The sequence below is a fragment of the Penicillium roqueforti genome (genome assembly GCF_015533775.1).
Source record: "Penicillium roqueforti strain LCP96 04111 chromosome Unknown scaffold_02, whole genome shotgun sequence".
NCBI classification, from domain to species: domain Eukaryota; kingdom Fungi; phylum Ascomycota; class Eurotiomycetes; order Eurotiales; family Aspergillaceae; genus Penicillium; species Penicillium roqueforti.
Window position 1 is genome coordinate 1,656,720 of NW_024067566.1, and position 20,157 is coordinate 1,676,876.

Here is a 20,157-nt window from a genome sequence, read left to right on the forward strand (position 1 = left end):
AGATTCGTACGAATGAACAAATCAAGGCTAATCTGGTCATGGAATCGGAAGAATCAGGAAAGTTCTCTCAGGAGATTAGTTGGTTCGATCTCCGCGGAGATGATGTTTTTATGTTGGCTGTGATTGGCTGTTAGGGTTTCGGGTTTATCTGAACGTCTAAAGATAAGAATGAACAATAAGATACATACTTGACTAGACTTGACGAAACTCTGATCTCACGGCATGTGGAGGGCTGTGGATCAGAAGGGGGTTCAGGGTCCGCGGAGATCTGAAAAGTGCTATACTGGCGATGATATTGGGGCGGAGCCGAGGATCTTAGGCCTAGATGCTGCTATTCCACAGCAAAATGTGAATATTTGGACGTTTAGGACTATTTGGATTCATTCTACTCGGTTTTTACAATATTTTTGATCTTATTTTAGAGCAATTTCGAGGGTCTCTTATACCAACAATTTGATAACAGCCTCGCGCCAGCACCATCATGGCCAGCATAACCACACAGACGATAACAGAGTCCCAAACGATCTCTCAAATAACAATCGAGAACATCATACCAAGTCCAGGGGAGCTAGACATCCCACTTCCACCACCGTCGAAGAACCTTGTCGACATCTTGGATGTGGATAAAGGCACACCGGATAGCCATGTACCTCGCGATCCACGATTGATTCGGTTAACGGGAGTTCATCCATTCAATGTGGAGCCACCATTGACGGCTTTATACAAAGAAGGTATCTATTCCCATATGTCATAGCGAAGCTCACAAGCTAAGCGGATACCGAAGGCTTTCTCACACCCCCGGAACTGTTCTATGTTCGGAACCACGGGCCAGTGCCCCAGGTCCGCGATGAGGATATCCCAGATTGGGAGATTAGTATAGAAGGGTGAGTGCGATCGAAATTATGCTCGCAGGCTTCGAACGGGAACTGATTGATGAGCTAGGTTGGTTGAGAAGCCATTAGTCCTGAGCTTCTGCGAAGTGCTTCAGAAGTACGACCAGATTACCGCCCCGATCACACTCGTATGTGCAGGCAACAGACGCAAAGAACAGAACACAGTCCGGAAGTCGAAGGGCTTCTCATGGGGTGCGGCTGGTTTATCGACAGCGCTATTCACAGGGCCTATGATGGCGGATATTCTACGCAGTGCGAAGCCACTTCGAGGAGCGAAGTATGTCTGTATGGAGGGCGCTGATAAGCTGGTGAGACTTCCTATATCAAGATTTGAGGGTTTCAGGAACCATCCTCGAGTTAAGACTGACACATTCCATAGCCGAATGGATTTTACGGAACTTCGGTCAAATTGAACTGGGCCATGGACCCAAACCGAGGAATTATGCTGGCTCATAAAATGAATGGCGAAGACCTTCGGCCGGATCATGGCCGCCCCTTGAGGGCAGTGGTGCCTGGCCAAATCGGAGGTCGGAGCGTGAAATGGCTGAAGAAGTTGATTCTGACTGATACCCCAAGCGATAACTGGTATCATATCAATGATAACCGAGTACTCCCGTAAGTCTTACGCTAAACGATCGCGCAGTGAGTCATGCTAACAGTTGTCAGGACAATGGTGACGCCGGAAATGTCCTCCCAGGATCGCAAGTGGTGGACCGATGAGCGATATGCTATTTATGAACTCAACGTCAATTCGGTGGCTGTGTATCCACAACACGAGGAAGAAATCGATATATCCACAGCTGGGCCCACGTATACAGTCAAAGGATATGCATACGCCGGGGGTGGCCGGAGGATAATAAAAGTGGAGATTTCTCTAGACAGGGGCAAATGTAATTGCACCCCGGACCAAAGGATGGAACGTGGCTAACATCTCTGGTCCTTTAGCATGGCGCCTCACCGAGATCGAGTATGCAGAAGACAAATACCGTGATTTTGACGGCGACCTGTTCGGTGGCAAGGTAGACATGTGGTGGAGGGAAGCATCTTTCTGCTGGTCTTTCTGGTCGTTGGAAGTCCCAGTGGCAGACCTAGAGACTAGCGATGCAATCCTAGTCCGTGCAGTGGATGAGGCATTAAGCGCTATGCCGCGTGACATGTACTGGTCTGTCTTGGGCATGATGAATAACCCCTGGTTCAGAGTGGCAATCACGAAACAAGGAAGTACGCTGAAATTTGAACATCCCACACATCCAGCCAAAGCTGGCGGATGGATGGAAAGAGTCAAGAAGACTGGTGGTGACCTGCTTAATGGTAACTGGGGCGAAAGGGTTGAAGGCGAGGAGCTCGTCGAACCGGAGCCTATGCAAGAAATAAATATGAAGAAAGACGGCGTGAACAGACAAATCGACCTGCAAGAGTTGAAAGCTAATAGCAGCAGCGAAAAGCCATGGTTTGTTGTAAATGGCGAAGTGTATGATGGCACAGGCTTCCTCGAAGGCCACCCCGGAGGAGCGATCAGTATTACATCTTCTGCTGGTTTGGATGTATCAGAAGACTTCCTTGCAATCCGTGAGTCGAGATTAAAATACCTTCAGACTATTGCACCGCTAATTTGCTCTTAGACAGTGAAACTGCTAAGGCAATGATGCCGGATTACCATATTGGCACATTAGACAAAGCATCTCTTGAAGCGATGAAGAGCGATTCGGCTGCGGATTCCGATGAGCCACGCGCAGTGTTCCTTCAGTCTCGAGCATGGACAAAAGCCACTCTCACAGAGAAGAGAGATGTATCCTGGGATACACGGGTATTCGTGTTCGACCTGGAACATGAGAAGCAGACGCTCGGCCTACCAATCGGCCAGCATCTGATGATTAAAGTCCAGGATCCATCCAATAACGAAGCAGTCATAAGATCCTATACGCCAATGTCAGACACAAACCTGATAGGCAAGATGGAGTTACTTGTGAAGGTCTACTTCCCAACGGAAAGCATTCCAGGAGGAAAAATGACCATGGCTCTCGACAAGCTTCCCCTGAGCTCTGAGATCGAGTGCAAGGGTCCAACGGGCCGGTTTGAATACCTCGGCAACGGCCGGGTTTCGATCAGTGGTAAAGAACGCCAGCTCCGCTCGTTTAAGATGATCTGTGGAGGAACGGGAATCACACCAGTCTTTCAGGTTCTGCGGGCTGTTATGCAAGACACGCAAGATCCCACGACATGTGTTGTGCTAGACGGCAACAGGCAGGAAGAAGATATATTGTGTCGTTCGGACCTTGATGCTTACGTGGAGACTGACTGTCGGAAATGCACTGTCGTGCATACATTGACTCAAGGGTCGGATAGGTGGACTGGTCGTCGGGGCCGTATTTCTGAGGAACTGCTCGCAGAGTATGCGGCTCCAGAAGAGCAGAGTATGGTTCTGGTCTGTGGGCCAGGGCCTATGGAGAAGTCTGCTCGCGGAATTCTTCTTGCCCAAGGTTGGGCCGAGTCGGATCTTCACTTCTTCTAGGTTTGATGTGTCTATTTTGCATATCAGGGCATGTAACATTGGTTGTGTTTGAGTTGTACAATAAAAATGGATATGAGGCAACAACGGAAGCCGGAAGGGTATAGAGACACTGGGCTTTCATTTGCATAGACACGAAATGAATTTTGAAGGAAAGTCGTCAATCATGAGTTGTAACATGTCCAAGCAGTACAGATAAATCGGGTGATAAAAGTACCAACTAAGCTCCAGTAGGTTGCTCTTTACACATTCCGAATGTGGACGAATTGCTTCCTTCAATCAATAATAGTTCTTGACGTCTAATCTCACTCGTAGATGCTCAAAAACGCTGGTTGGGTCTGTCCGCGAAGAGAAGAATTCCCCTGATTTAGCCATTGATTTCGAAGTGGCTTTTCCGGACTCCATGCTGCGAAGGTAATTGACAAAGGCGGAGGTCTGTTTTCTGAAAGACTGATACAGGTGGAGAACAGCCCCTTCGCTTTCGTTGCGCATCCCAATTCCATCTGCCCTTGAGAGAAGGCCGAAACTGAGAATAGTGCCGAAAATTGACTCGAGCAGTTTGGCAGCCTGCGCATGGCGCTTACTGAGGAATAATGCGAACAACATCTGGTCAAGGATATCTTCGTGATAGTCGCGAAGTCGTGGTACCGAGTGAGCCGCTTCAATCGTACCGTCGATGTCACCGCGGTTGAGGCAGTGCTCGATTTTGGTAAGTGTGTCTTGAAAGCGCTGCCAGATGGACCCAATTCCAATATGGAAGCAGTAATCACTTACCGCTAGCACAAAGTGCTGGGCATCCATTCTGAACTTCTGGTACACATTGTGTGTGTCTCCTGATAGAGATCCTCGGGCAGTAGAATCCCGGATAAGTCGTTTAACGGCAGAAGCCATGCGGATTAACCGGAGCAAATGCTTGAACAGACAATCATACTTATTCAAAGAGCGAGCAGTAATGAGAGATTCAAGAACTTCTGGTGGTGTGTACTGCAGACGAAGGAAGTCCAAAGCCTCTATTGCATTCGGATTTTTACATCCTTCAATTTCTTCGTCTGTCAATTCTCGAATTCCGAAGCTCAGGCCACCAGGCAATTCCTTGTCCTTCTGGGCGTGCGTTTTTTCGTCATCTTCTGTATTTGTGCCACCAAAGTAACAATCTCCGAGCAGACCAATTAAGACGAGTCGCAACTCTGAACTAGCTGGCGGCCATGTGTCACGACTGCCGAGGCGTAGACCGGTGTCGACACCACTGCGCACTTTTCCAGCCCTTCGCTCTCCACTTTCCATTTCCGGGTCGAACAGTGAATTAGAAAGACGAGCGACAAACGAGCCCTCTCCCAGCAACTGGAAACGCCATTGCATGTTCAGATGATGGCGAATTCGATGCTCTTTGAAGAGAAGGTGCAGGCAAGAGTAGTCGATGAGAAGTGCCTGTGACGAAAGAATGGGAGCAAGGGATAAATGGAGGCCATATGTCAACTCAGGACCAAGATAGCTTCTTTCATTGGTATCTTCGGCTTCAAATCCCCGGGCTTTATCGAGCAGTCGCTTGAGGCCATCTTTCGAAAGAGCCTTGTAATCCGTCACTGGTCCTGAATCATTTTTTTCATCGTCGATATCGAAGAGTTGAAAGGCTGTCGTTGTAACCTCTGTGTTGGCAGTTTGATCGACGGTCTGGGTGACCACATTTGATGATGAATCCTGCAAGCCTGCATCCCCCTGATGATATTTCTTGATCTCAGCGCGGAGTCTTGACTCGTATTCCTGGGCTTTTGTTTGAATTTGCTCAATGCCAGCCCAGGTGGTCGCACAATGCAGATGGAGACCACCGATTCGTGAGAGAACATCGCGCCGTGCGATAGGATGACGAGGATGGGATCGTTTCAATAGTTGAAGACTTCGCCCACACTCAAAGATAGAACGGGCTTGGTCGGCCGGGATGAAAGACGGCATGTGCTCCGCTTGGTAGATATAGTCAATTCGCGCTGGCCCAGTCTTGAACTTGCCACGGTCATAAGTTTCCAGTCGGACGAAGCTTTTGTCGTTTGTCATATATTCTTTGAGAGCTGCGTCTTCGGATCTAAGCCCAATCCAAGTCTCGATGAATCCGAACCATGGCTGAGTCACTCGAATCACAATCTCATGCACAAGGTTCTCGATCCAGCCAAACTTCTGGGCAAAAAAAGCTGCACGTTCCACGACAATTGATATGACTTGTGCGTCCGAGACAGCCCTTTGTGCAGCGCCAACAATAGCTGCCAGGACGCCTACCACGTCCCCGCAGCGGTGAAATAGTGCCTTTATTTGTAGAAGTGAAGCAATATTTTTTGAATGATCGGAGATCTGTTGTTCCAGGTTAAAGATTATTATCTCAACCGTGCTAGTTAATGTGAAAAACGTAGAAAGTTCTCTGTAGTTGGCTGGCGGGTCTTGGGCAAATAACCGCAGGCGCTGCATGTTGGTACCGCATTGTACCACATTTTCGATCACATTTTCCAAGGCCATCAGGCTAATACCAGAGACTCGGATATTATCCTTCAAACATCTTTCAAATTGGTTGGTTCGTTGATCGTAGCGAAAGAATGCAGAGCTCCAGCCAAGCCCAAGACGAAGTAGTGATCGAATGAACACATCTGTTCGAACAATTCGAGTAGGCGCACCGTCTTTCTTTACCATGTTTCGTTGTACCAAGGCTGCATCGAAGCCCTGTGCTCCAGATTCGCTAAAATAGGCTGACACAGGCTCTTGGAAAGACTTATGTTGATACCTCTCCCACGATTTCTGCGGGGGTATTTGACCAGGTTCTTCCTGAAGTAAATCCAAAGACCAGATATCGTTGTTGTCGCCTGATATGTCTCTTAAAGAATCACATGTTGTGTCAGACTCGCTGTCTATGGAGGGATTGATGCTCGAGTCGGTAACTGATTCTGGTTTCTCCAAGCCGGTTGGAAAGAGATCCAGCTTCCATACAGGGTCGATCTTGTCTTCAGGCTGTGGGTATATCTCAAAACAAGATGTAGTATCACCTATAAATAAATGAGTGTTATTGAAGGCCCTAAAGTATCTGCGGTTGAGACTTACCACTTAGAGTAGTGTTCCATGGTAACGATCCCAATGGCTGCAGAGCTTCTATGCTGAATTTGGAGAGTCTCCAGAGGCTTTCACTCGAGAAAGGATCCAGCTCATGATCATAGTCCATAGTGAGACCATGCTCAGATGAGCAAGATGTTTGACGCGTGAAAGTCCTAGGTCCCGCGACGGAGATGGTTATCGCCGTGCACAGACCGATAACAGAAAGTGCCTGCTCGAAGCTCAATACCACCTATCCCACTACAATTCAGTCATTCCTACTTCCTGTGATCCTCGGATATTGCATCGAAGCTACAATGCCTCCAAAAAAGAAGACCAAGCGCGCGCACTCGCCTACACCGCAAGAAGATACCGTGGCGGAGTCAAGCGCAAACACCCCGTCAAGCGACAGCGCCGGCAAGTCAGACACGGACTACGACCTCATCACAGATCCCTGGACAGATGAGCAAGAAACTGCTCTACTCAAAGCGATCATAAAATGGAAGCCAGTCGGTGAGTTTAATTCTCACCTCTGTTGAGTCGACAGCGCAGCTAACGGACCGGGCCCATAGGCATACACAAGCATTTTCGCATGCTCGCAATCTCGGATTACTTAAAGAGCCAAGGATACGCGCCCTCTACGGCGGAACATATGCGGATTCCAGGGATCTGGAAGAAGCTAGGCTCATTATACAATTTGGAAGCTCTTGACGAACGGGTAAGCGGCGAATGATGGCTTGTTCGCGCTGGTTCATTTTGCTGATTAGAGATATCTTTACAGGAAGATTCGGCGATCACCGATGTGAACGAAGACGATAAAGGGTCGAGTGAGATGTATTGTGCATTTGAGCTCCCGTATGACGAGTACGGCGACATGATGTTTGACAGGCGGCTTGCGATGGAAGAGTCCCTGTCTCCTGTCACCAGTCGCGCCAGTCGTGCAGGCGGATCGCGACGAGGAAGCACAGTCGCAGATACAGATGGTAAGGAGTGACATTATCTACAGCATGGGCTACAACCCATAAACTGACTTCTTGCCCGGCACAGAACCACGATCTTCTCCTGTCCCGTCTCGAAACCGCAAACCACGTCCCTCCACGCGTGGAACGCGCTCAACTCGGCTGCAGGTGGAAATAGGCCCAGGGAGTCAAGGCAAAATATCAGATGAAGGGGGTGATTCGGCAGAAGACACTGGTGCGAATGATGAGGATGACGAGGAAGGCGAGGATGGGAATAGCGAAGAAGATGAGGGTGAGGGCGAAAAAGGTGGTTCACGGAGTACCCGAGCGCAGACATCTCGTTCCAAAGCCAAAGATAATAGGCCTTCGACTGGCACTGCGACACGCAGGACTGCCCGACGGCGTTAACATGGCCGAGTTTTCGATGTGGGTTTTGTCCTTTGATACCAATGGTGTTTGGATGGCGTTTTCTTTTGCTTTATAGATGTGTGTGGCCAAGTAGGCATCTTGTACCCTATTGCTATAGTAGCAGAACCGATCAATCTACGATATAGATCTACCAAGATATTATCAAAGGAAATTCGAGGTTTTTCGGGAATCAGGCCTCCAGGTAAACCAAAACTCGGTATATTTCGATCGCTATAGGTCTAATGTTGTTCGAACGGTACAAAGGGAATAGATCAGTGTGTCATAGTACAAGGAGTGTCCGCAGCGCGTGGTTTACAGGCGCTTGATGATAGCCCCAGCATACTCCTGGGTCTTGGCCTTACCTCCAAGGTCACCGGTGAGGGTCTAAAGGTCATGGGGTCAGTAATGCGCGGTATCTGTAGGAATAAATGCAAAAACTCACCTTGCCCTCGGCGAGAGTGTCGAAGATAGCCTTCTGGATGCGGTTAGCGTGGTCGGAGAGACCCATGTGCTGCAGCATCATGACACTGCTCAGAAGCATAGCAGTGGGGTTGGCGAGGCCCTTGCCGGCAATATCGGGGGCGGAGCCGTGGACGGCCTCGAAGATGGAGCACTCGTCACCAATGTTACCGGAGGGGGTGAGACCGAGACCACCGATCAGACCGGCGCACATGTCGGACAAAATGTCACCGTACAGGTTGGGCATAACGAGGACCTTGTCGTTGTAGGGGGTAGGGTCAGTGACGATACGCAGGCATGTGTTGTCCAGCAGCTCAGCGTCGAACTCGATGTCGGGGAATTCCTTAGCGATCTCACGAGCGGTGTTGAGGAACAGACCGTCGGACATCTTCATGATGGTGGCCTTGTGGACAACGCGGACCTTCTTCTTGTTGATGGACTGCGCGTACTGGAAGGCAAAACGGAGGACACGCTCGGAAGCCTCGCGGGTGATGAGCTTGATGCTCTGCACGACACCGTCGACGACAACGTGCTCAATACCGGAGTATTCACCCTCGGTGTTCTCACGGATGAGAACGGTGTCGACGTTGTCGTATGGGGTCTTGTAGCCAGCAATGGAGCGGCAAGGACGCAGATTGGCGAACAGGTTGAAAGTACGGCGGAGAGTCAAGTTCAGAGAGATGTGACCCTTGCCAACGGGGGTCTAGAAAGGCAAAGGTTAGTATCATAATCCAGATGCAAGATATATATGGGAAATTGGAAGCTAGAACATACAGCGAGAGGACCCTTGAGGGCGACGTAGTTACGGCGCACACTAGCGACGGCTTCGTCGGGAATGGCGGTCTTGCCATCCTTCAAGATGGGGGTGACATCAACGGATTCCCACTTGATGGGGGCCTGTTATTGACTTAGTATTTCGATCACGTTAGAGAGTTAACATGCTCATACCTTGGCAGCCTCGAAGATGTCCTTAATGGACTGAGAGATCTCAGGACCAATACCGTCACCCTCAATCAGAGTAACAATGTATTTGCCCTATTAGAAATAGCAGATCAATTAGCATTGCCGTTGAGAATATACGTGGTGATGTTCTCGAATTATGGTCGCTGTGCGCTGCGCGGCTGGCACCGGCATAGATGGATAACCGGGCTCGGTTGGAAGGAACATACATCAGGACCTTTCTGACCCTTAAACTTGGCAACAGCCTCCTGTGCAGGGCTGGCGTAGAACCGAATCTATTCAAAAGCTCGAGAGTTAGTCAATTGAGCTCTGAATAGTTAGCTACTGAGTGTCCTGAGGGGTTGGTACCTGCGCGATAGGAGCAGCAAATCGGGGTGTCACGCGGGACGAGCGCATGCACTGGCGAGCGACAGAGAAGTTTCTGGTGGCAATCATCTTGATATATTCCCTTTAGTTTCTTGGGTAGAAGTTAAAGAGGTGGTGAGAAAGAATGAAGGAAGGAGAAGTTGGGAAGGAATGAAATCTCTCGGCGCCGTACCGATCCGACCGGCTCTCAGACCGCATTGGTTGTTTCATTTCCCCTCCGGCCCGAGTCCACTCTTTTACCTGGTGCTGGTGTCCACTCTTGACGACCAGCTATAGGGTCTCAGCTGTTGATTAGGGTTCTGCTATCAGAGGATATCAGATCTTGGTCACCTGCAGAAAGGCATAGCCCCTGGTTCTTTTTCGTATTTCAATTAGTCCTGACTCCTGCGCTTCACCCACCGGGCAATCATGGCTGACCTCGACGTCGCAAGCCACTACAACCTACCCTCCGAGTTCCCCGAGGAATGGCCGGCATCTTTAGATGCAGACGATGAGCCAGAAGAACAGCCAGTTCAGCGAGCAGACTCTCGTCCACGCAAGTCCCGATACATAGCTCTTGAACGCAGTACCAGTGATTGGAGAAGCAACTTTGGTTCACGAAGAGGGAAGGAGGGGAGAGACAATGCACGGGAAGACGAGCCCGATCCCTTGGGTACAAGCGACAGCGTTCTCCGGATTCTTAAGCAGCGAGGAGTGCCATTGGAGGAAGAAGGCAAATCACGGTTCCTGCTGTCATCGACATCATTCTCGCCAGCACTATTCCTATCACAGGCTCATCACTCGGCCTCCATTGAATCCCTTATAAGCGGCCTGGATAACCTATCGCATTCCATCGACCAGAAGTCGGCATCGCTGAAGGTACTGGTGGAAGCCAACTTTGAGCGTTTCGTCCGTGCCAAGGCAACTATCGATAGCGTCTACACCGAGATGAGAAACCAGGGCGTTGATAAAGAACCAAGCCTAAGTCCTCGCAGGTCAGGGCATTTCCGGAGCTATTCAGGTCAGCAATGGAGCACATCTCTCGCCCCCGTGGTTGTTGCTAAGAAGACCGCTCTTGTCAAGGAGAGTGAGTTCGGCATGAAGGGTATTAGAGGTCCGCTAGTTGAGGCCTCTGTCAAGGCCGAAGAGGTTTGGGGACCGGCTCTTGGGGGTCGGGAACGAGAGAAGGTTCTGAAGTCGGTGGTGGAGACTATGGAGAAGCACCGCGATGTCTATGAAATTGGAAGCCACTTGGCCAAGTCCATCAAACAACGTGATTATGATGCTGTCTTTGAGCAGTACACGAAAGCAAGGACACTCGCCAACCAGGCTAAGAATATCGCGGAGCAGGCGTCCAGTTCCCGTCGGCAACTAAACGACTCCGAGACACATACCATTCTGGCTATGGGCCGGATGGTGATGGACGTTGACCAACAAATCCATGGTTTTAAGCGTGATCTCTGGAGACGTCTTGCCGATGCCCCCACTACATCAACTACAAGCACCGCCTCAGGGCCTGTGGAAGAACACATGGAATTAATCGGGGCCCTGTTGGAATTGGGTGTCGAGGAAAACCCTATCTGGAAATGGCTCCAGAGTCGTTACGAATTCCTGAAGACAAAGATCACCGGATTCAGTGATCGATGCAAGGTCGAAATCGAAATTTTAAGAAGAAGACTTGCTGGTGGAGAGAGACCAACTTCGCAGGCGACAGCATCCTATCTCCGCCTGGCACCTCGTGATGGTGCGGTAGAATTACCAGCGATCCTAGATACGGATCAAGTCATTGAGCTGTGGGAATGCATACAAACGTTCCTAACTCGACTTCTGTCCTCGCAAAGTGGCTTGCTGGGCGAGGTCTTGGATTTCTGGGAAGTCGCACAATCATTCATTGATGGCAATCGACAACGGCTTTTGCCTGTCGGTTTTGAAGGGGAGAGTCGCAAACACCACCATCTTTCCAACGACAATATTAAGCAGTTAGAGCAGGGTATTGACGTGTTGGTCAATATTATTCGAGAAAACGTCGTGACCCTTTTCACGGAACCCCCAACCGAAGATATCTCCGTACTCTTCTCGCCAGTTCCAGCAAGTCCATCAACTCCAGAGTCGAGGGGTATTACTCCGACAGAGTCCCGCTTCAAGTTGGACCCGAGGAACCTACCATATCCTCCGCCAAAGCTTGGAGAGCACTGGGAGAGTTTTGCATTCTGGCCACCATTTTCTAATTCCCTGAGTGGAGTGCACTATTTGAGTAAATTCCTCATCATTGTGGGCACCGCTGCGAGCGAAATGGCAGACCTAAGGCCGATTGGCGGCTCTGGAAAAACATATGACCTCCTCAAGACCCTTGTCAGTATTGCCCGGGAACGATGTGCACGTGTGGCGTGTGCTGCCTGGAGCAAAGATGCGGAGGTCTGCAAAATGCTGGAAGACTGGACACGCGATTCAGAGAAGCGTGATTTGACTAAGATGCCTGGGTTCTTTGTGGCTTTTGAGAGTGCTATCCTGGTGGGCATGCAAAAGATTCTTTACATCTCGGAAGCTATGGCAAAGCCGGGTTCCGTGGATGTTGTCACTCAGCCGCCTGCGAAATTGCTTCAAATGGTCCGCTCTCAGTTCGTATCGAGTGTTTACAAATCATTAAGCGGCTTGGTCGAAAACGCAGAGCGCCTGACAACAGTAGATGAAGAAAATGAATGGATTATTTCTCGACCAGCAATGACAAGCCAAGCGACTGACGCTGCATTGTCGGTTCTCTCGGCTGATTCGGTCGATTCTTGGAATCGCGTAAGTATCGGTCCAATCTGATGTGATACCTGCATAACTGACCACAGAACAGAATGTTCGAATCCTTCTCACACTCTCAAATCTGAAGGCTCTGCAGGCCGACTATGTCCCACAGCTTATCTCGAACTTTGAGTCATCCTTCTCGGTCAAGCTGTCGGAAGAGGCCAAGACCGTTCGGGACGTGCTGAGCCAGATTGAAGACAGGCTATTCCAATCATATATCACCCCGACTACTGTCTTATTACACAAAACAATTACCGCTGGCATTGCATCTCCAGATTGGGAGCCGTCTGTAGATAGGCCGGAGCAAGTCCGCCCATATGTCTACAACGCCCTGCTGATCATGGTGCTGGTCCATACAGAGATCTCCACAACTATTCCGTCCACTGTGTCACCGGGCGCTAGTCGCGCTGCGTCAAGCTCACCTTCCTCGCTCCTAGTCACTGTGTTGACACACCTGCTTTCTCAAATTTCTTCATCACTGCTGGATGCCTTCCGTGCTCGGCCATCCTTCTCACTCCCAGCTTTGATGCAAGCTACCTTGGACACCGAGTTCATTGCACAGACTCTTAGCTCGTACATAACCGACGAGGCATCAGATGTACAAAGTCAGATCTACGTCGAGCTGGATTGTCGTACCACAAATGAAGCCCGCACAAAACTGAAGGCCGAACTAGGAGAAATGCGAGTTATCCTAAAACGGCTCAGGGATCGGACGAAGGGGCAGTTTGCTTGCTTCAAAAAGCCGAGAAGCGGTGGAGGTGCAAATAGCGGAGGGACCTCCAAGCCTCCCACTGCGGCCGGGACATACTACTAGGTCTAGCAAGACAGTACTATTCAAGAATCGTAATCTGAATAAAAACTTTTATTTCATATCCAACCGGGTATCATGGAAACATAGTCCACACCATGCATGTGTAGTTCGTGCCTTTCCTCTCTAATTCTGACCAACCATCCGCTGCACGCGACTAAGCAACGCGGTGCTCTCTCTGCCTAATCTCCTCTTCCCAAACTGGTCCGGCCGCTTCGCGCGTAGCAGGGCCCCACGCTCGTTTTGTTTCGCCTCGCGTTCCTTCTGTCGTGCTTCCTCGGCTTTCCTCCTCTTCTCCGCAAACTCCAACTCCCTTGTGAATGCAGAGGGCTTTTGCCGGCGCTCCCTTTGTTTGCCCTCGCCTCGTGGACGCCATTCTGGTTTAGGTGCAGGTGCTCGCTCCCCCTCGGGCTCGTTCAACATGGCTATGCGATCCGGGTGAAGTTCCAGAGTTGTTGCCTCTTCGCCAGCCTCTTCCTTGTCCTTGCCAGTTTCGACTTCGTCCCCCTCGGTGGTATCGTACACGGATTTCCTAGGCGCGATGGCGAGTTCTTGGGCTTTGATCTTGGCATAGGCCTTCTTCACTTTGGCCTTGTGAATCAAGTCATTTTTGATCTTTTGGGCTGTTTTTTATCGTGTGGTTAGTCTCATTCAAGACATGGCTTTCGGGCGTGCTCACTCTTGCGACGATATGTGCCATCTGGGAGGTTTGCAGGTCCAACGCTAAAGCCCTTGCGCTTCTTGATCGCGGGCTCGCCCTTTGATACTGGGGCAGCATCTCCATCGTGGGTGCGTTTCGGTGCCATGCTGATATTCAAGCAAAGCAAATTTGTTTTGTCTTAACGTGTGTTGAGAATCGAAGACTTTCGGAGAAGGAAAAAAAAAATGTGGCGATCTCCGCACGGAACATCGGTCTCGGCCACTAGCAAGGAAGTATGAACTTTTGAACAATATACAGCACCTTTGTCTTCTCGGTTTTGGGGCTAAAAGATCGAGATTGTAGGTAATTAGCATTAGCAATATCATTAGCAATACCATCTACAAGCTCTACAACATGTTCGACATTATCAGTGATTCTATTGAGCTAGTCTACGCATTATTTACTTTTTTCTCTCTATTTCTCCCCAACATCTCCCATAGCCCAGGCATCGGGCCTTGATTTCCTTATTGAGACCGAAATAATACAAATATACAACATTCAATATGACTCCTGAAGGCTCCCTATCCAATCACTGCAACACAACGTCACTGGTCCATCACATGACGTTCGCAGGCCGGATCTCCGAGATCCACGGCGGGTGTCCACCCCATTCAACGACACAAAGCACACGACCTGCTCAATACTTTCTTCGCCTATCAACCTGTGAGGTTCAAACTGGGCATTCATACTTTGAGACAGCAGCAAAAGTCATGCCCATGGCGTGACGTATTTTCCTCTATAAACTGTTATCTTCTTCTCCCACCAGTAAAAACCACCGACAGCATATACCCGAATCATCCTGGTACACCGCATCCAACTTGGAACCCCCACCACGGCACAGCTCGGCTTTGGTTTCAAAAAAGTGCTACGTGGGTGTCTTCCGGAAATGTCACATTTAGTATTTTATGTCTTATAGTCTGCCCTTATCATACCACCATGCCCCTATTTCGAGATCCGGATCGGAGGCGTCATTATCTATGGTCGCCCGACCATGGCAATGGTGAACAACCGACCACAGGGTCCTCGCAGCTCCAGCTAAATGATCTCAGTCACATTGAGGGTGAGGTAGCTGCTCCAGAAATGACAACCAACTCTATGCATTCAACGGCGTTGAATCCGCCTAAGTCGTGGGCGAATGATCGGGAGGAGCTCATCCACCGTATCAAAGAATCTTCGCCTTGGAGACTTCAACATATGGTATGTGAATCTCTTCGTGGATGCCTAGCACTGTTCCAAATCTCTGCTCGTTGTGATTCCGCTTTCTTTATTTGTCCAACACATGCATAAGCTAACATGCAAACAGTCCCCGGATAAGGACAACAAAGATTTATTTATATCTCAAACTTCACGGGAGCAGTCCCAAAGAGCAGCAAGAGAGTATGGAAGCCACTCTCTCAACGAAGAACGTCATGTCAATGCGACAGAGGAACTGGGATCGCCGGCCGATATCCAGAGACCTCGGTCAGCGTTACACTCCGGTGATTTCAGGGAAGGTGCCACAGATTCTCATGACTCACACGCTCCACGGTCTCCCTTTACTGACCGGAGCTTGGCTTCTCCATTTGCTCATTTGAGCTCCTCGCCCACTACTCCTTGGTTCGGAGCACAGGCGTTGCCCTCCGGTTTACGAAAGACAGGTACATCGAATGAACACCTTCAGTCCGATGTTATCCTGGATGCTCGCGCTGGTGCACCGTCGGTGGGCTCATTCTCGTCAAGTTATGTTCTGAAAGCTCCTACCAGTCCTCTGGTATACCAAGCGAATAACACCGACTTGGACTTTTCGTCCCGTGTTGACCATGTGGACGTTTTGGAACATTTAGACAGAAAAAACCGCCGCCGTACTTTGCCACCAGAGACCTTCCGCAATCTCCAATTCTCCTTGCCAAGCAATCAAATTCTCAACCCTAACGGTCCATCTCCACCCAAACGGCAGCATGATGTCTTCACAAATCAAACATCTTTGCCTCGCCGGTCATTGACTTCATCGTATAGTCTTCAACTTGCACCGACCCCCGGGGGGCAGATCCCACCATCGCGAGTAAGACGGCCGTCCTTCGTCTCTGACATCTCGTCAAACCATCACGCGCCGATGGTGGGCTCTTACGAGGAATCGATATTACGCGGGAGAATGTCAATGAATCCTTCCAAGCCGCTAGATTTCACGGCTCAGATTGGTGTCCTAGGCAAGGGGAATTGCAAAGGTCATCTAAAATGTCCGCCACATGTTACAGTGCCATTTCCGGTTGTCTTCTACAGTTATCCGACCTCCGGGTCCGGCCGCTCAATCTCAGATGACAATCCAAGTCCCTATGTGGGACAGATTGACCTGGAAAATTCCCTACTAAAAGGAAATTCCAATCCGACTAGACGTCGCAGGCGACATCCAAGTCTGACGGAACCCCTAGAAGGCATTCCCGCCACAGGTGGAGCAAATGATACCCCTGCATGTGCTGAATCACGACGCCACCGAGAAAAGAAGAATCGCAGGTCAGAATCGCCTAAATGTCCCCCGGGGGGGTCTTACCGCATTCCGCAACAAGGTCAACTACAAATCATAATCAAAAACCCGCACAAAACCGCGGTAAAGCTTTTCCTAGTTCCATACGACCTCGGTGATATGGAACCAGGCACAAAGACCTTCATTCGGCAACGCAGCTATTCGGCAGGTCCGATTATCGATATGCCGCTCAGTGCACGGAAAAATTATGGGACCGATCGCCCTGAAGCTTCCTTGAATCCCACAGAAGACCCTCAGGACAAACCCACGTTACGATACCTCATTCATCTAAACATCTGTTGTCCCGCGCGCGGTCGCTTTTATCTACATTCGACTATTCGCGTGGTATTTGCAAACCGCGTTCCGGACGGCAAGGAGAAACTACGGAATGAGATCCAAAATCCTGAGCCTCGATACAGCCCGTACAAGCCCTCCCGAGAGTCTTCCATCTCGAGCACTGCGAGCGCAAATACGCGCCTGGGAACTGAACAAGCGTCTCGCAGACTGAGTGTGGGCCAGGGAGCGACCCCTCGTCTACACCCACATGTATCAAGCGGGTTCCCCTCACAGCTAGATGCGCCAAGACCCGTGGATGTTACAGGTGGCCCTGAAAATGATGCTCCCTCGCATAGTGTGTCTCGGTACAACGAGCTCACCGGAGGCGACAAGTCTTACGAACGTCATGCTCGTATCTCGAATCCGATCGTCCCAGAATCTGGCGAGAGCCTTCTTGCCAAAAGACTCCGAGGCCTCGATGTGCACAGGTCGGAGTCCACAGTAGATGAACGACATCCACGCAAATTGGGCCTTTATGATCGACCATCTCCTACCCACAGCCACCATCCTCGCTGAACGAACCCAGCGCTATATCCTCCAAGAAATTTGACCCCGCCATTCCGTATAACAATAACACCATCTATCTCCCACGTATATCTTGACCTCGACTTGACATATCACCTCGTTTCCTGTCTATACCACCCCTCAAGGAACAGCATGGCAGTAGGCGCACTGGTTTGCAGCCGATCCCCTGTTTATACTAACTCACATCATAGTTCCGAGTATCTTTATTCACCTTGATTCATGCCCGAGCGATGTGTGTATTTATTTTCTTTGCCACTTCGAAGTCCAGTTGATCTGCTTTCATTGCCTGTGCTTCATGGATATATTAGGGAGCCCGGGTGCATGCATGGGTCGTTGACTATACCCTTTTCTATTTTGGTATCTTATTCTCTTTCTGCTTTTGGCCTTGACACTTAAGTTTATCTGTTAGATGGTTAAGTTGGTGATTTTTAGTATTGATTACATATATCTCGCTAGTGCACTGCGTCGCTGCGCGATTTTGACTTTCGTGTCTGCCAATAGGATATATATATAGAAGTTTTCAGATGAAAGAATATTCATTGATGGAATACAGAAGAAGTAAGATATTGTGAAATGTCAGAGAAGGCGAGTTTGAGTTCCTGCAATTTATATCTACAGCGCTAGATACAGCAACTAAATTATCCAAAATGACAAGTGTCAAGCCACCCAGGAAGAAGACCAAGTGATCTCGACCCAGCCGACATGATGTATTACGATTCCTTTGAGTCTAAGAAAAGAAAATTTCCTAGTCCTCTTCGACTAATGAACCTAGCTTAACCAGCATGCTCCACGATCTCGCTCACCAGCACGCCGTCCTTGAGGTAGCTCTTGAACTGCTCTGGCAGAGGGCACTCCTTGGTATCTTCATCGGTGCCCTCCGGCGGCGGAAGGGTGATGTTAATAGCGGAACATTTGCTAGTAAAGATCTCAGTGTTGAGACTCTCTTGGCTAAGGTAAACGGTAGCACCATCAACCTGATCCATCAGCAAAGTGGGGACCGTGCCGTCGATCTGCACAGCGAACTTGGGGCACTTGATGATATCAAGACTGCTGACGAGAGAGTCGACGATAAGGGAGAGACCAACGCAGTTGTCGATGGCAATAGCGTTAGCTTTGTTAGAGACCTTGATGATGGTTTTGTTGCAGCGACTGATGAGGATGGACTGGTTCTGTTGCGCAGAGACCTCGATGATCTCGCCAGGGGCATCAAAATTCTCGATGAGCCACTTGCTGCCCTCGAGTTCCCTGCGGGGCGGCTTGCGCGCGCGCATGTTTTCGGGCTTCGGTTTTTTGCTGGGTGCTGGGGACTTGCCCCGCACGGAACTGCCCTCAGGGACGATGGATCCGGCGCGCAGGTTGGGGTTCTTGTGCGTCATCTCCGATTTGTCGACCTTGCGGAGGCTAGAGGTGATACCCTCGCCCTGGTTGAGTTGGTCGAAGACAGCGCCCATGTCTGCTGCTGGTGCCGCAGGGGCCGGAGCAGGAGGAATACCAGGAGGCGGAGGTGGGGGAGGAGCGCCGCCACCGGGGAAGTTGAGGGATGGGACAGGGGGAGGAGGGGGAGGGGGAGGAAGGGCACCGCCACTGACCGCAGCAGGTCCGGCCTTGACCTGCCTCAAAGCTTCCATGGCATCAATGCCCGTCTCATTGTTCCATGTCAGACCCTTGGGGTAGTGTTTCTTGAGGTACTCCGCAAGAGCCTTGAAGTTTTGATAGTAGGCTTTGATATATTCGACGTGTACCTGGTCCCTGTTAAATTGTCAACATGGTAATTCCCCCAAAGCGTCATTAACAGGAGTGCTCACTTGTCCTTGTACTCCTTCAGAACCTTATTTCCGTAGTATTCAATGCCACCGATCATGTCCGTGACAAACTCCGCAGGCTTGCTTTCGAAGAACCAAGCGAGCGCAACAATACCCTCCGCAACAGCGCTTAGGTGGTTGAATAGCGGCGAGGCTCTGTTTGATTCGCGAATGTTGTTAATGCTATCGGATGCTTTGTGCAGATCTGTCATTAACTCCGGAGGCTGAGTATCGGGTTTCTTGGCTTTTGTAACAACATAAAGATAGGTACGTTCAGCTTGGAAGGCCCGAAGGACAGCTTTGGACTATAGATCCAGTCAGCAACTACTCGCGGTAGACTAAGTTCGCACAATTCCTCAACATACTTGCTCAGCAACCAGACCGCCGATCTTCTCTCCTAGGTTGACAAATTTCTGAACATCACCCTTGATCAACGCATCGAAGTCCTCAATCTGCGGCGGGACGGGGGCGGCCACAGGGGCAGCGGGCGGAGGAGGGGACGGCTTAGGGGGTTGTGGAATAGCGGGCGTAGAAGAAGGTGAACCGGTCAAAGACTTTGGCGCGCTAGAGTCATCGTATGACATCGCCATATCCTCCAAGCGTGAGGTCGCTGCCTCGAGCCTGCAGATGAGTTCGATGTCAGTCAAGTGTGCCGGACGTAGGTGTCAAACAGCGTAGCGGGAATTGAGCTAAGAGCAAAATACCAGTGAAATGCCATTGGCTAGACACTGTTCGCACCAAGGATACATACCGCTTGATGAGGGTGGTGAAATTATGCATATGGCCGCCGGACGCCATGATAGGCAACACGTTGCTTCAACGGAGGAAGCGGAAAGGTAAAAGGGGTGATTTGAGTAGGTTGAGATCCAGGGATTGTCGAGAAGTAAGATCCCCTGCTATTTGGTAAAATGTAGGCCTTTGAGTTCTAAAAATCGACACACGGGATGATAGGGAGTGGAAAGAAGACGAAGGTTGGAGCTCCTGAGGCCCGCAGATGACGGCTCTAGATGTGGTATGGTACGTTACAGCGGGATCCGCAGGGGAAATGACGTTGTGGGGGTATATTTGGTAATTGAATTACCGTTCGATCCACC

The 20,157-nt window shown here is 50.1% G+C and overlaps 8 protein-coding genes across 8 annotated transcripts; 4 read left to right on the forward strand and 4 right to left on the reverse strand.

The window, feature by feature from the left end:
- Window positions 1-481: 481 nt before the first annotated feature.
- niaD (nitrate reductase NiaD) lies at window positions 482-3,405 on the forward strand (the record flags this gene model as incomplete). Its single annotated transcript, XM_039069538.1, has 7 exons — window positions 482-731; window positions 785-884; window positions 943-1,201; window positions 1,273-1,508; window positions 1,560-1,783; window positions 1,839-2,462; window positions 2,516-3,405. 7 exons carry the CDS (start codon window positions 482-484, stop codon window positions 3,403-3,405), a joined length of 2,583 nt encoding a protein of 860 aa, XP_038932226.1.
- A 276-nt stretch (window positions 3,406-3,681) lies between these two features.
- LCP9604111_2100 (tubulin gamma complex associated family protein) lies at window positions 3,682-6,598 on the reverse strand (the record flags this gene model as incomplete). Its single annotated transcript, XM_039069541.1, has 2 exons — window positions 3,682-6,425; window positions 6,481-6,598. The coding sequence occupies 2 exons, from the start codon at window positions 6,596-6,598 to the stop codon at window positions 3,682-3,684; spliced, it is 2,862 nt and encodes a 953-aa protein (XP_038932227.1).
- A 187-nt stretch (window positions 6,599-6,785) lies between these two features.
- LCP9604111_2101 (EAF7 family protein) lies at window positions 6,786-7,835 on the forward strand (the record flags this gene model as incomplete). The annotated part of the gene is made up of 4 exons (XM_039069542.1): window positions 6,786-6,981; window positions 7,041-7,186; window positions 7,250-7,451; window positions 7,516-7,835. The coding sequence occupies 4 exons, from the start codon at window positions 6,786-6,788 to the stop codon at window positions 7,833-7,835; spliced, it is 864 nt and encodes a 287-aa protein (XP_038932228.1).
- A 312-nt stretch (window positions 7,836-8,147) lies between these two features.
- LCP9604111_2102 (isocitrate dehydrogenase (NAD(+)) IDH2) lies at window positions 8,148-9,689 on the reverse strand (the record flags this gene model as incomplete). Its single annotated transcript, XM_039069543.1, has 6 exons — window positions 8,148-8,219; window positions 8,278-8,997; window positions 9,069-9,191; window positions 9,243-9,329; window positions 9,464-9,529; window positions 9,603-9,689. The coding sequence occupies 6 exons, from the start codon at window positions 9,687-9,689 to the stop codon at window positions 8,148-8,150; spliced, it is 1,155 nt and encodes a 384-aa protein (XP_038932229.1).
- A 339-nt stretch (window positions 9,690-10,028) lies between these two features.
- LCP9604111_2103 (exocyst subunit SEC5) lies at window positions 10,029-13,206 on the forward strand (the record flags this gene model as incomplete). Its single annotated transcript, XM_039069544.1, has 2 exons — window positions 10,029-12,389; window positions 12,442-13,206. 2 exons carry the CDS (start codon window positions 10,029-10,031, stop codon window positions 13,204-13,206), a joined length of 3,126 nt encoding a protein of 1,041 aa, XP_038932230.1.
- Window positions 13,207-13,326: 120 nt separating this feature from the next.
- Window positions 13,327-14,006, reverse strand: LCP9604111_2104 (uncharacterized protein; the record flags this gene model as incomplete). Its single annotated transcript, XM_039069545.1, has 2 exons — window positions 13,327-13,823; window positions 13,880-14,006. The coding sequence occupies 2 exons, from the start codon at window positions 14,004-14,006 to the stop codon at window positions 13,327-13,329; spliced, it is 624 nt and encodes a 207-aa protein (XP_038932231.1).
- An 830-nt stretch (window positions 14,007-14,836) lies between these two features.
- Window positions 14,837-17,252, forward strand: LCP9604111_2105 (uncharacterized protein; the record flags this gene model as incomplete). The annotated part of the gene is made up of 2 exons (XM_039069546.1): window positions 14,837-15,097; window positions 15,204-17,252. 2 exons carry the CDS (start codon window positions 14,837-14,839, stop codon window positions 17,250-17,252), a joined length of 2,310 nt encoding a protein of 769 aa, XP_038932232.1.
- Window positions 17,253-18,034: 782 nt separating this feature from the next.
- capA (adenylate cyclase-binding protein) lies at window positions 18,035-19,861 on the reverse strand (the record flags this gene model as incomplete). The annotated part of the gene is made up of 4 exons (XM_039069547.1): window positions 18,035-19,010; window positions 19,067-19,368; window positions 19,429-19,684; window positions 19,815-19,861. 4 exons carry the CDS (start codon window positions 19,859-19,861, stop codon window positions 18,035-18,037), a joined length of 1,581 nt encoding a protein of 526 aa, XP_038932233.1.
- Between the last annotated feature and the right edge of the window lie 296 nt (window positions 19,862-20,157).